The sequence below is a fragment of the Lagenorhynchus albirostris genome, chromosome 1 (assembly GCF_949774975.1).
Source record: "Lagenorhynchus albirostris chromosome 1, mLagAlb1.1, whole genome shotgun sequence".
Classification (NCBI taxonomy): Eukaryota; Metazoa; Chordata; class Mammalia; order Artiodactyla; family Delphinidae; genus Lagenorhynchus; species Lagenorhynchus albirostris.
In genome coordinates, this window is record NC_083095.1 from 176,416,892 (window position 1) to 176,431,869 (window position 14,978).

At 40.2% G+C, this 14,978-nt stretch overlaps 1 protein-coding gene across 1 annotated transcript in view; it reads right to left on the minus strand.

Moving 5' to 3' along the window:
- Positions 1-14,899, minus strand: part of CCDC7 (coiled-coil domain containing 7) — a 291,607-nt gene extending 276,708 nt beyond the window's left edge. The window contains exons 1-2 of the mRNA XM_060161178.1: positions 14,856-14,899; positions 3,095-3,187 (exon numbers count right to left, since the gene is read on the minus strand). Of these exons, the coding sequence (XP_060017161.1) occupies positions 3,095-3,187; positions 14,856-14,885 (123 nt within the window). The 5' untranslated portion in view covers positions 14,886-14,899. The remainder of the gene's footprint in view (positions 1-3,094; positions 3,188-14,855) is intronic.
- Between the last annotated feature and the right edge of the window lie 79 nt (positions 14,900-14,978).

Genomic DNA, 14,978 nt, shown 5'->3' on the forward strand with positions numbered 1-14,978 from the left:
GTTTTGGAAGTCCTAGCCACAGCACTCAGAGAAGAAAAAGAAAAGGAATCCAAATTAGAAAAGAAGAAGTAAAACTGTCACTGTTTTCAGATGACATGATAGTATACATAGAAAATCCTAAAGACACTACCAGAAAACTACTGAAGCTCATCAATGACTTCAGTAAAGTTGCAGGATACAAAATTAATATACAGAAATCTGTCACATTTGTATACACTAACAACAAAAGATCAGAAAGAGAAATTAAGGAAACAACCCCATCACATCAAAAAATAAAATAAAATAAAGTACCTAGGAATAAACCTACCTAAGGAAACAAAAGACCTGTTCTCCAAAAACTGTAAGACGCTAATGAAAGAAACTGAAGGTGACACAAACAGATGGAAAGATATACTGTGTTCTTGGATTGGAAGACTCAATAGTGTTAAAATGACCATACTACCCAAGGCAATCTATGCTTTCAATGCAATTCCTATCAAATTACCAATGCCATTCTTCACAGAACTAGAGCAAAAAAATTTAAAAATTTGTATAGAAACACAAAAGACCCCGAATAGCCAAAACAATCCTGAGAAAGAAGAATGGAGCTTGAGAAATCACTCTCCCTGACTTAAGACTATACTACAAACCTACAGTAATCAAAACAGTATGGTACTGGCACAAAAAGAGACACATAGATTAATGGACCAGGACAGAAAGCCCAGAAATAAACCCAAGCACATATGGTCAAATAATCTACAACAAAGGAGGCAAGAATATACAATGCAGAAAAGACAGCCTCTTCAATAAGTGGTGCTGGGAAAACTTGACAGCTACATGTGAAAGGATGAAATTAGAACACTCCCTAACACCATAAGACAAAAATAAACTCAAAATGGATTAAAGACCTAAATGTAAGGGCAGACATTATAAAACGCTAGAGGAAAACATAGGCAGAACACACTTTGACATAAAACATAGCAATATTTTTTTGGATCCCTCTCCTAGAGTAAAGGAAACAAAAACAAAACTAAACAAATGGGACATAATTAAACTTAAAGCTTTCACACAGCAAAGGAAACCATCAACAAAACAAACTTACAGACCGGGAGAAAATATTTGCAAATGATGCTACCAACAAGGGATTAATTTCCAAAATTCACAAACAGCTCATGTGGCTTAATATCAGAAAAACAAACAACCCAATCAAAAAATGAGCTGAAAACCTAAATAGACATTTCTCCAAAGAAGACATACAGATAGGCATATGAAAAAGAAGACATACAGGCACATGAAAAGATACTCAATATCGCTAATTATTAGAGAAACACAAATCAAAACTATAATGAGATATCACCTCACACTAGTCAGAATGGACATCATTAAAAAGTCTACAGATAATATATGCTGGCGAGGGTGTGGAGCAAAAGGAACCCCCCTACCTTGTTGGTGGAAATGTAAATTGGTGCAGCCACCATGGAGAACAGTATGGAGTTTCCTCAAAAAACTAAAACTAGAGTTACCATATGATACGGCAATCCCACTCCTGGGCATATATCCAGAGAAAACTCTAATTCAAAAAGATATGTGGGGGCTTCCCTGGTGGCGCAGTGGTTGAGAGTCCGCCTGCTGATGCAGGGGACACGGGTTTGTGCCCCAGTCTGGGAAGATCCCATATGCCGCGAAGCGGCTAGGCCCGTGAGCCATGGCCGCTGAGCCTGCGCGTCCGGAGCCTGTGCTCTGCAACGGGAAAGGCCACAACAGTGAGAGGCCCACGTACCGGGAAAAAAAAAAAAAAAGATATGTGGGGACTTCCCTGGCAATCCAGTGGTTAAGAATCCATGCTCCCATTGCAGAGGGCACAGAGGGCACAGGTTCGGTCCCTGGTCAGGGAATTAAGATGCCGCACGGCACAGCCAAAAAAAAAAAAAAAAAAAAAAAAAGAGAAAGAGAGAGACAAGGAAATAAAAACATTCAGATTGGACAAGAAGAAGTAAAACTGTCCTTATTTGAAGATGACATAATTGTCTATGTATAAAACCCCAAAACATCTACAGAAAGATTCCTAGAATAAAGAAGTACATTGAGCAAGGTTGCAAGATGTATGATCAACACACGAAAATCAATCATATTTCTATATACTAATAACAAACAGGTGGAAACTGAAATTAAAAATATAATGCCATTAAAAATCATTCCAAAAAACATGAAATATTAATGTATAAATCTGAAAAACAATATACAGGATCTTTATGATGAAAATTACAGAATGCTGAAGAAAGAAATCAAACAGGACAATGAAATCAATCAAATAAATGGAGAAACATACTATGTTTATGGTTTGAAAGACCCAACATAGCTATTTTATTACATGAAGCCAAACTCAATCCCTAACTAACAAAACTAATTATAAAATAGAAGAATAATGACCAACGAGTACAGTGTATTAAAGTATAGTCGACTATTAAGAAATATGTAAAAATAATTCGTCTCATCAATAGACTGAAGGTGAAGCACATAATCACCTTAATAGTTATATCATTTCAATATATACAACACAGACATTTACTAAAACTCAGTAATCTCTTCAATGTTGGGGGTTTTTTATTTAGCAAACCATAAATAGAAGAATACTTTCTTAACATAATAAAGAATATACATTGCAAACCAACAGCCAACCACAAGCTTACATATTAAATAAGAGATGCATTAGCATCAAAAGTAGGCTCAAGATATAGATATGCGGTGGTGTGATGATTTGGGAGATTGGGATTGACATGTATACACTGATGTGTATAAAATGGATGACTAACAAGAATAAAAAAATAATAATAATAAATAAAATGTTTAAGAACATATACAAATGCATGAAAACAAATTTAAAATTGAAATCCAATAAATACTTCAGTAATAAAAAAAAGATATAGACATGTCTTAATTAAACTTTAAGATAAGTGTTGGCAGAGAATGGAAAAATCAGTACACTACTTTCAAGTTTCCTAGGAGGATCATTTTCATGGATGGGGGATTCATCTGAGAACATATACAGACTCTAAAAGAAAATCTTAGCCCTTTTCAGCATTAATGTCTCTACATTAGCATTACATATACTTACAGGAAAGGTTAATCCTTCATGTTCAGGCTTCACAACTGGTTCTTCTCCACTTGGAATGCTAAATCCATAGGTTTCTTCCAAAGTAGAAACAACCTATGAGAAAAATCAAAGAAAATTATGTACTTATATAGGGTAAAAATATTACATTAAATCTAAAAAGATATTTAATCAACTATGTCAGAACCATTTTAGCAGTAAGACTTACTTCTACCAGTACCATAAACTTAAATTTTCCATTTCATGCCCCACCTCATATCATCCTGAAGAAGGAGTATGAGCAATAGGCCTCAATCCCTCCCTAGCAATGAAGATAGGCCCTATGACTCTTCCACTTCTGTGTTGAAGAGAGTCTATGAACAGCTGAAGCATCAACTCTACTTACCATCAAAGTTTACCTCAAAATCTAATTAACTTGGCTTTCCTCTTTGAAGAGAGTGGGGAAAATAGGGAGATAGAGACCAGAAAGCAATACATTTTTAAAGGAAATTCTCTGAGCTAACCCCCTGAACTTTGAGCAAACTTGTATTTTGGAAGTTTGATGAACTATATATTTTTTCTATATTTGTGCTATTCCTCATTGTTCTCACTTGGTATTTGGTACATTTACAACTCAATTCTGGATCACTGTGCAAGGAACTCAGAAAAAAGGAAGACATTTTTTCCCCAACACTAACAGCTAGAGTTTCTAAAGTGCAGAGAAAAGCTACAGAGCAGGCATGAGACTGAGAAAAGCCTATCCTTAGAAAGATCTGCTTGTGTCTCAGAACTTGGATTTCAGGAGGGTTCCCACTATTCATTGACTGATGACAGTGGCTCACTGTCCCTAAACTCATTGTACCAACTATATGATTTATGCTGAACACATGCTTTCCTTCAGGGAGTCTGGAATTTTGGTACATGCTAGGCAGAGAGTACCTAGGTGACCAACCTCCAATAAAACCCTGGGCACTGAATCTCTAGTGAACTCCTCTGGTAGGTATTTCACATGTGCTGTAACAACTTGTTGAAGGAATTAAGCAAGTCCTGTGAGACTCTAAAGGGAAAGAAATCTTGGAAACTTGCACCTGGTTTCCTCGAGACTTCAACCCATGTGCCTTCTCCTTTTGCTGATTTTGCTTTTAATCCTTTCACTATAATATATCTTGGCCATCAATATGACTATATACTGAGTCCAGTGAGTCCTCAAAGGAAATCACTAAACCTGACGATGGTCATGGGGACCCCCAACCCAAGCACCAACAAGTATCTTACCATCTTCAGATGTTTGGTAATCTTCCTGATCAATTCATCTTCTGCTACTAACTCCTCTGTCTTACTTGATGGAATGGGCAAAGCATACCTTATGATGGATTCCCCTGTTGGTGGAGATCTTAAGACCACTGGTTCAAGTTTATCACGTACTAATTTTGCACTATGTTTTTCCTTTGGTTTAGGTGACAATGGTGAATTAAATACTCCTTTTTTATATGTTAATTCTGGAACATTTGCCAATTTACTACTAGATGCCAACAGATGCTTTACTGGCTTCATTTTGTTATTTACTTAGCTTCTGAATTATAGATGAAAAATTTTTATTCCTCCCTGTAAATAAAACATTAAGATTTCAGATTAAAAATGATGGCAGATTAAAAAGAATGAAATAATGCCATTTGCAGCAACGTGAATGGACCTGGAGATTATCATACTAAGTGAAGCAAGTCAGACAGAGAAAGGCAAATATCATATGATATCGCTTATATGGGGAAACTATTATTTTTAAAAAGATACAAATGAACTTATTTACAAGACAGAAACAGACTCCTAGACTTAGAATAACAAACTTATGGTTACCACAGGGGAAAGGTGGGCCGGGGTGGGGGAGGGTAGATAAATTTTGGGATTCACATATACACACTACCATATTTAAAATAGATAACCAGGGACTTCCCTGGTGGTCCAGTGGGTAAGACTCCGTGCTCCTAATGCAAGGGGCCTGGGTTCGATCCCTGGTGGGGGAACTAGATCCCACATGCATGCCACAACTAAGAGTTCGCATGCCACAACTAAGAAGTCCGCATGCCACAACTGAAGATCCCGCATGTGGCAACTAAGCCCCAGTGCAGCCAAAATAAATGAATAAGTAAAAGAGATAGCCAACAAGAACCTACTGTATAGCAAAGGGAACTCTACTCAATATTCTGTAATAACCTAAATGGGAAAAGAATTTGAAAAAGAATAGATATATATACATAAAACTGAATCACTGTGGTGTACACCTGAAACTAACACAACATTGTAAATCAACTATACTTCAATATAAAATAAAAATTTTAAAAAAGAAAAAAAAATGACAGCCAGACTATCAATTGCCATGAAGATGGTGAATCCCAAAATCAACTCTGGAGAAATTACAAAATGGAGAGGGAAACATTCCTAACAACAAGAAAAAACAAACAAACCTGTGAGAAACCCCTAGACGTGTGATTTATGTGTGGGCATTCAGGACAGGAGCTGAAGGGAGGGAAGAAGACAGTGGCAGCAGTGAAAGAACGTATTTAGAAAACTTTAAAATTTTATTTTTACCTTTCCCCACCATCCTTGAGCTAATATAGGCCCTTTATATATACCATTATTTCCATAGACAGTAATAGTCTATTATTTGCTGATCCCAGGGTATCAGCAGAGTAATACCGGGGCAGCACCAATGTCATGCTAGAATAAGGAAGTATAGACTGGGTAGGACTTATTAAGCTTTCATTCTCCTACTTCTCTCTTTCCAAAGCTGATTAAGACTCAGAACAATGCCTCCTCCCATGGGAATTGTCTGATAGACTGGCAAAATTAAGATAGAATAGCATTGGCTCTCTGTTGTCTGCAGTGCTCCACACACAGACTAGTCCCATTGTTGTGGGTTGAACTGTGTCCCCGAAATAGATATGTTCAAGTCCTAACCCCTGGTACCTAGGAATATGACCGTATTTGAAAATACAGTCTTTGCAGATGTGATCAAGTTAAAATGAGGTCATATTGGAATAGGGTGGGCCCTAAATCCAATGACTGGCGTCATTATAAGAAAGCCATGTGGGCTTCCCTGGTGGCGCAGTGGTTGAGAGTCCGCCTGCCGATGTAGGGGACGCGGGTTCGTGCCCCGGTCCGGGAGGATCCCACATGCCACAGAGCGGCTGGGCCCGTGAGTCATGGCCGCTGAGCCTGCGCGTCCAGAGCCTGTGCTCCGCAGCGAGAGAGGCCACAACAGTGAGAGGCCCGCGTACCGCCAAAAAAAAAAAAAAAAGAAAGCCATGTGATGACACTTGTACACAGACGTACAGGGAAGAAGGCCACGAAATGACAAGGGCAGAGATTGGAGGGGTGCAGCTGCAAACCAAGCAATGTTAAGGATTGCCAGCACCCACCAGAAGCTGGGAAAAACCTTCAGGGGGAGCACAGCCCTACCAACACCTTGATTTCAGACTCCTAGACTCCAGAATTGTTAGATAATAAATTTCTCTCACAATAAATTGTTTTAGGCCACCCGTTTTGTGGCACGTTGTTACGGCAGCCCTAGGAAACTAATTTGCTGATGGAAATGATTCAGTAGAAAGCAAAAAGTATGACTGGGAGAGACGGAATTGCTGTGATGATACCCTTGAGTAAACAAGAAGAAATGGGTTTTAAGGCACGAATGGGCCAACTCACTTTAGAAAGGAACAGGGAAACTTTACCTAAGGCAGCAGACAGGAAGGCAGAGATGTGGGCTACTTCAAGAAACCAACAGAAAAGGATGGGGCACTCACCAGGTGCTAGAAAACGGCCTAATAAATGGATCCATGAAAGTTCACAGAAACTTAAAAAAAAAAAGTTACATGCAGTGAACACTTATAAAAAAATACTTAAGGATTTTACACATTTGCTCCATTTAACTCTCCTAACAATGCCAGGAGGTGGATACTCTATCACCATAAAATTACCCAAGTTTATCAGTCACTTTCCACCACGAAGACAAACGTTTTCTGGTTTCCCTTCAAGGATTAGCTTGATATCCATTTCAAGCCCTTTAACGACACATTATACAAAACTGTGGGGGTGGGAGGCATAGGGTTTACGGTCCTTAAATTCTCCATCAAGACACGAGAAGCTCAGCCGCAGCTGAGGCAGTCACGCGGGGGGGGGGCGGGGAAATGAAGAGAGAAGCAAGGATGCTTTGGTCAGGGAATCTGTGAACACGCTCACAGCTGACGAGGTAAGTCCCCCACCACTCGGTATACCTGCCGAGGCTGCTGGCAGTCAGGCTACTGGGTGGTTTGGCCCTGGCGAGGCTGGCTCTACGGTGAAAACGCTGGAAATTCTGAGCCTCCCAGACTTCCTTCAAGACGGAAGCCTGCAAATCCTGCAGACTCCAGCCCTGCTGCTTTACAAACGGACATTTGTGCCGCCAGGAAACGCCGAACTTCAGCGTCCCCGGGCGGCCGCAGCGAGGATAAGACGCCAGCCGCCGGACGGCCGTTGACGCCACGTCACGACGCCGACGTCCTACGTCAGACGCCGCGGGCGGGAGCCGCCCATCCCACGCGCGCGGGGAGAGAGGCGAGGGCTTCCGGCAACGGCGGGGCCTTCGAGAGGCTGCGCGCCTCCACCGCGCCCTCGGCATCCTATGCGATTACTTCCAGACGCCTCACACGCGGAGATGCTTACAGGCTTTTGGCCTCGAGAAATAACGTCCCGTTTAGTGCTATAAGAGCTTGGACTACACCGACAAAGCCTGAGCCCCAGGCCCTCCTCTGACACCGTCTAAATGTTTCACTGTTGTTAACTTATGTTATGTTAACATAACTTATGTTATGTTAACTAAATGTTTCACTGTGTTGTGGAGTCATATTTTTTTTTTTTAGACTATTAAATATTTTGTTGTTGTCGAACTATAGTTGATTTACAATGTGTTAATTTCTGGTGTACAACAAAGTGATTCAGGTACATATGTTAAATACCATGTTGTACCATGAACATGTACCACTCACATTATTCTTCAAGGGATAATAGGAAGATTTCTGCTTCCAACCAAAATGGTGTAACAGGGACTGGGTTTATCCTCCTAGCTCACCAACTAAAAAATCAGACAAAATATAAGAAACAATGAATTTCAAGATATTGGCTATCAGGCAATTAATGACAGTGATCCCTGGGTAACAGGAAACAAACAAGATGAGCCCTGTGATTTCCTAAACTTACTTTCTGAAGAGAGGAGTTTCCAAATCATAATGCAAAGAGGGGGGAACCCAGGGAGACCCCAGAAGTCTCCCTGAGTTGAAGAAAAGATGTCCAGTAAGGCCAAGGAAATTCGAGTTAAGAGGAGGGAATACTAAGAGATTGAAAAAGAGTGAGAGAGCTCCATAAATTCTCAGAGGGACCCCCTTCAAGTCCACAGCGGATTAATGTCACCGTATGCATGTATGGGCACACACATGCTAGGCTAGGGAAAGAGCCACCTAAAAGCATCAAAGGGTACAATACTCACAGCTCACAAAGAGCTGGAAATATTTTATATTCTCACCAGCTAGAGTGAAAAGCTTTATAATTTATGGGTACTCCCTAAGTACTCACAAGGATTTTGCCACAGGAGGTGGTCAAAACTAGTCTTACACTAAACACTTCTCTGGACCTGACAAATGAATCTTCAAAGTAATACCTGAAAGAATCAAACATTTCCAATAACTTGACTGAGACCCAGAACAGAGCTCAAGAATATTTATACGCATATCAAAACATCCAGCACCCAACAAGGTAAAAATCACACTGTCAAGTATCCAATCAAAAGTTGCAGGGGGGGCTTCCCTGGTGGCGCAGTGGTTGAGAATCTGCCTGCTAATGCAGGGGACAAGGGTTCGAGCCCTGGTCTGGGAAGATCCCACATGCTGTAGAGCAACTAGGCCCGTGAGCCACAACTACTGAGCCTGCACGTCTGGAGCCTGTGCTCCGCAACAAGAGAGACCGCAATAGTGAGAGGCCAGTGCACCGCGATGGAGTGGACCCCGCTTGCCACAACTAGAGAAAGCCCTCGCACAGAAACGAAGACCCAACACAGCAAAAATTAAAAAAAAAAAAAAAAAAAAAGTTGCAGGGGAATTCCCTGGCAGTCCAGTGGTTAGGACTCTGCACTTCCACTGCAGGGGACACAGGTTCGATCCCTGGTCTGAGAAGTAAGATCCCACATGCTGTGCAGCACAACCAAAAAAATAAAAAGTTGCAAATCATGCAAAGAAAGAGGAAAATACAATATACTAATGTAATGGGATAAAAATCAATCAGTCAAAATGACCCCAGTCATGACAGATGATAGCATTGGTAGACAGGACAAAAAAATTACTACAACTGTATTCCATATATTCAAGAATCTAGAGGAAAGATTGAACATGTTAAGTGGGGACATAGAAGATATGACAGAACTCAAATCAACGTTCCAGAAATGAAAATGTCTGAGAAGAAAAAATGCACTGGCTAAGAGAAACAGTAAGTTAGCAATTACAGAAGAAAAGATTCATGAACCTAATAGTAAAGAGAAACCACCCAGAAAGAAAGATACAGAAAAGATTCTGTGGGGGGAAAAAAAATTCAGGATTTCTGTGAGCCATAGAACAACTTCAAATGACATAATATACATGCATGTGGGTTCCTAACTATTTTTCTAAGTATGATGAAATGTATAACTCCACAGATCTGAGAGGCTCAGTGAACACCAAGCACAGGAAGCATGACACATCATAATCAAATTGCTTAAAAGCAGTGAAAAAAAGAAAATCTTTAAATAAACCGTAAGGATAAAAAGGCACATTACAAAAATAAAGTAACAAAGACAAAGATGACCACAGAGTTTTTTTCCGAAACAGTACAAGACAACGTTATGCTAAGTGAGATAAGCCAGATAGACAAAGACAAGTATTGTATGGTATCATTTACATATAGAATCTAAAAAAGTCAAACTTTTAAAGAAACAGTAAAATCATGGTTACCAGAGGATAGGGGAATAGTTTGATGTTGTTTAAGGGTACAAACTTAGTAGTAGATAAGCCATAGAGATCTAATGCACAGTATAATGAATACAGACAATAATATTATGATTATATAACATGATAGAGGTGCTAAATATTGCCACAGTGGCAATTATGTTACAATATATAAATGTTTCAAAACTTTATTTATTTACTTTTTTGGCCCTTCCCCACGTCTTATGCGATCTTAGTTCCCAGACCAGGGACTGGACCCAAGCCCTAGCAGTGAGAGCACAGAGTCCTAACCACTGGACTGCAAGGAAATTCCCTCAAAAATTTTAAAATGCAATACTGGAGACGACAGCGCAACATTATTAAAGTACTGAAAGAAAAAAATGGTTAATCTAGAATTCTTTAGCCAGAATAATTATCTTTCAGAAAACGAGGTGAAACAGACAATCTGTCAGACACGCAAAAGCTGAAAGAATTAATCAACAGCATACCTGCACTAAATAAATATTGAAGGAAGTCTTTCAACCAGAAGGAGAATGATACCAGTTGCAAATCTAGATCTGTCAAAGAATTGAAGAGCACTAAAAATGGAAACTATGTGAGTATACATAAAGATATTTTTCTTATTTAAATCCTCAAAGGTAATTGTTTAAAGAAAAATCAGTAACAATGTGATGAAGGATTTAGAACATAGGTGAAAGTAAAATGTATAACAATAATAGCACAAAAGCCAATTGGGAGAAATGGAAATATAACATTGTAAAGTTCTTATTCTATATGTGACCTGTTATAATACCACTTGAAAGCAGTCTGTGATGTAGGCTGGATAATGGCCCCCAAAGATAAAAGTCTTAAACTCTAGAGCCTGTGAACATTCATTACCTTTTATGGCAAAGACTCAGCACATGTGATTAAGGATTTTGATATGAGGAGATTATCTGAGATAATCTGGGCGTCACAAGTGTCCTTATAAGAAAGAGGCAGAGGGGGACTTCCCTGGCGGTCCAGTGGTTAAGACTCCACGCTTCCACTGTAGGGGGCAAGGGTTTGATCCCTGTTCAGGGAACTAAGATCCTGTGTGGCACAGCCAGAAAAAAAGAAAGAGGCAGAGGGAGATGTGACATAGAAAAAGGGAATGCAGTATTACCAGGGAGGCAAAAGATGGGAGTGACATGGTCATAAGTCAAGGAATGTCAGCAGCCACCAGGAACTGGAAGAGGAAAGAAGCAAATTCCCTTCTAGAGCTTCTGGAGGGAGTGTAACCCTGCCAACACTTTGACTTTAGCTCAATGAAATATTTCACATTTCATGAGAGAATATATTTGTTTTAAGCCACCAAGTAATAATTTGTAATAGAAGTCATAAGAAACTAATACGTGTAATAAGCTAAGGTTTATACTCTAAAACCTAAAGTGAACCATAAAATAAAACAGAAAAGAGTTGTAGCCAGTGACTCAAAAATAAAAAGGAGCTAAAATGGAATTTTAAAGATACACATGGGAGGTGAAGAAGCTGGGGCCATTTGCTGCTATTTCCAATACAGAGAAGTACGATTAAGAGAACAGCAATCAAACTGCAATCAAAGCTGTGTATCAGATAGCAACCCAGGAGTCAGTTAAATTCAAGGATCTTGCAATAGTTTGGGAGAGTTGCACTAAGGCATTTTCCTCTGTGAGGAAGAGTCTTGGAGCTGTTCTAAAAGACAAAAGAATATTAATGTCCCTTCATTTCCCTGTACTTCCCAGTGTTTAAGGTGCTCCCTCCCCAGGTGCTTGTTTTTTCTATCCTTCCATTGCCACAAAATAAATGTGTCCCATTCCAGGAACTAAAACTATTGATATTTCTTTCCAATGATACTTTACTTTCACCCAAACTTTTCATCTGGAAGAATCAGTCAGGAGCAAGAGGGACAAGAGGATTTTCATAAAACTTATAAAGACCCATTATGTCCCCATCTTTCAGCCTGTGGGGGCCAGTACAGGGGAGACTATAGATGCAACGCAGGGCAATAAGTGCCCAAATGTTACACAGTGCTTCACCTGTGATTTCCCATGTGCTTTTCTCTATCTCAGGAACTTTCACTAAGAGGGCCAGAGTGCCTTTACGGTCAAAACCCACTTCAAGAAAACTCTGACTTTTTACTGTCATCTCTGAAAGGATATAAGATTGGCTTGATAGAATTCAGAAGAAGTTGAGCTGTAAGAGGGCCAAGCTATTCCCATCCCTCCTTAACAAATATGTGTGCCTTCCCCTTATCTCCCAAGCTAACCAGCCAAAGTTCTATAGATTTGCAAGATTTCTGCCCACAGCAGACATAAATTTCCCTCTTTTTGCATTTAGCATTGGTGAGTGTCTCTGTAATTGTTGTATGAAAAGGATCAGAACTTTCCTCTAACCCACGGTGGATCTTAGCATTGATTGTTATCATAGGATGGGTGTGAGGCTGACCATCAGATCGACCCTCTAGCCCTCACCCCAAGAAGAGATAACAAGAATCAAGTCATGAACCTGCCTCCCAGTACTCAGCCTGCAGCCATCTCCCTAATTCCTCCTCAGTGACAGAGAATGGAGTGGAGGATTATTTATTGCTGGATTGAACAATATGGCTGTTATTAAATCCAAGGACTTCCCTCAAATCATGTTAAGTGAACTAAATGGACTGTGGAGAGGCTCTTGTATTTCCTGTTCCAGGAAGCCATGTTGTGTCAGTATTCCATCTTCGTCACTGAAACTGTCAAGAACTGTGAAGGGTCTACAGTTTTCCTTATTTGTTAGAAAACAAGTCAGCCTACCACAGTATCATAGACACTGGCAGAAGATATGAGACTCCTGGGCCAGAGACAAAGAACAGTTTATTAATCACAGCAATAGCAGCAGCCAGAGTAACAACATTTGTGCTGGTTCCCGAAGCCCTGACTCCTGTAGAGCAAAGCAACAGTGGCCAGCTGATGCCTGTAGACTCAGTGAGCTGGGTTCCTTGAGAGGAGCCCTGTTTAGCAAACTCTGATCTTTCCCCCCACCTCCCCTCTGGGAACTCACCTCCCTGAAGCTCAAGGAGGGCCCTGTTGGGGCCGATTTTGGCCCTAGTCTCACACCTTCCCATGAGCCATGGGGTAGAGTGACTAAACCCACTCAGCTCACGGCCCCACCCACGAGCTTCCCTCTACCCTATCCTTAATCTTTTCTGAAAATGCTGCTAGCAAACCTTCTCATCCTTTTTCCGGTGGGAGACATTGTCTTTATTATCATTATCAGCCAATAAATCCGTCCTCTGCCCCAGAGAGAGATGCTAAATTTCTCAAAACTATTTGCTATACAAATATCCTTGAAAAGATAGTCCAGAACAAAAAGGTATCAGAAGATAATCAGAAACATGAAAAGACTCATGGAGAATTCTAAAGACACAGTGAACATTCCATGCGTGCACGCAATGTTCTTAGTTAATTGAGTAATAAATTGAATTCAATTCCAGCTGTAGCCAGTTCTTCCAAGTTTTATCTATAGTTTGTAATAGTTCCTTCTGAGGAATATTAGATATACGTAGTTTTTTAAGTTTTTTCATTCCCTAGTTGTTTGACTTTTTTTTTCTTGAAACTAGGACTAGAAATGTCCCTTTGAGCCTCTATTTACACAAACACAAAATCATTAAATATAAACTTATATATATAATACATATAATTGGCCCATAAATATATGGGCCAATTCATGGCCGTGAATGTTAATTTTCATAGGCTTAGTACATACTTGCCTTTAGTATCAGAATGTTTAGTATCAGAATGTTGAAGCACACTACCTTGCGTATAAGTCTTAAAGGGTCTTTGAACCGTAACACTGGGAGGACATCATAAGTCATACACTTTTACTTGTACAGGTAACGATATTGGGGTGTTAAAAGGCCACGCTGCCAGGGTTCAAATCTACCACTTGACTTACGTCCATAGTCTTTTCAATTAATATCTCTCCTTCAACTGGTTTCAGGAGAATTTGTTAGGTTCCATCCTAGTCTGTGAAGCTTTTAAGTTTGTTAAACCCTAACCACGGAAAAGAAAATGGAAACGAAACTATTACGTAGCAAATTGTCTTATATATATGCAGACTTCTTAGTTAACTGAGTAATAAATTGAATTCAATTCCAGGTGCAGCCAGTTATTCCAAGAATTTTCTGAAATTAGTTTACAATAGTTCTTACTAAAGAATATTATATATATGCATTTTTAAATTCCCTAGTTGTTCAAATTTTTTCGTTGAAATTTCAGTTTGTTTTGCACTTTGTAGCTTTTTCTTCTATTTTGTTGAACTGGAAAGAGCGATTCCTAGGACTCCATTTTAATTAAAGGAAGTTATTTCCAATCAACACTTCACAAAATACGTTTTCTTATTTTGTGGACTGAGGAATCCAAGAAAATACCGAAAACAGCAAAATTGGGGGACCTTAAGTTAATCACATAGCTGAACTGTGGCTACTGGCATTCCATGGATCGTCTCGCAATCAATTCTATCCAGAACTAAGAATCACGGCAGAACCCCAAGCCTGCTCGCCAGCCTGAACTGGGTGAGAGTTGAGAAAAAAACACCCCCCACTTCCGTGCACCAAACGGCGGCTACTCAGAGTAACTGCAGTCTGTCTCCAGGTTTACGGGCCAGGGATGCACCTGCTAGACAGCAGAAACTCAAGAATGGGAACCAGCAACCGCTTCTAAACAGGAGGACGAGATGCTCACCCTGGGAAACTCCGCGATTCCCACGCACACCCCCACCTTCCACCCCTCTGGCAGCTCGGAACTCACCCACCGGAAGTAAAACTGAGGAAACGCCATTTCGAAGAACTGGGCTGACGTAAGCGCGCCGACTTCCGGCCCCGTCCTTCCGGAGATGGGTGGTCCTGGGATCCGGAGGGGAGGCGGAGCGGA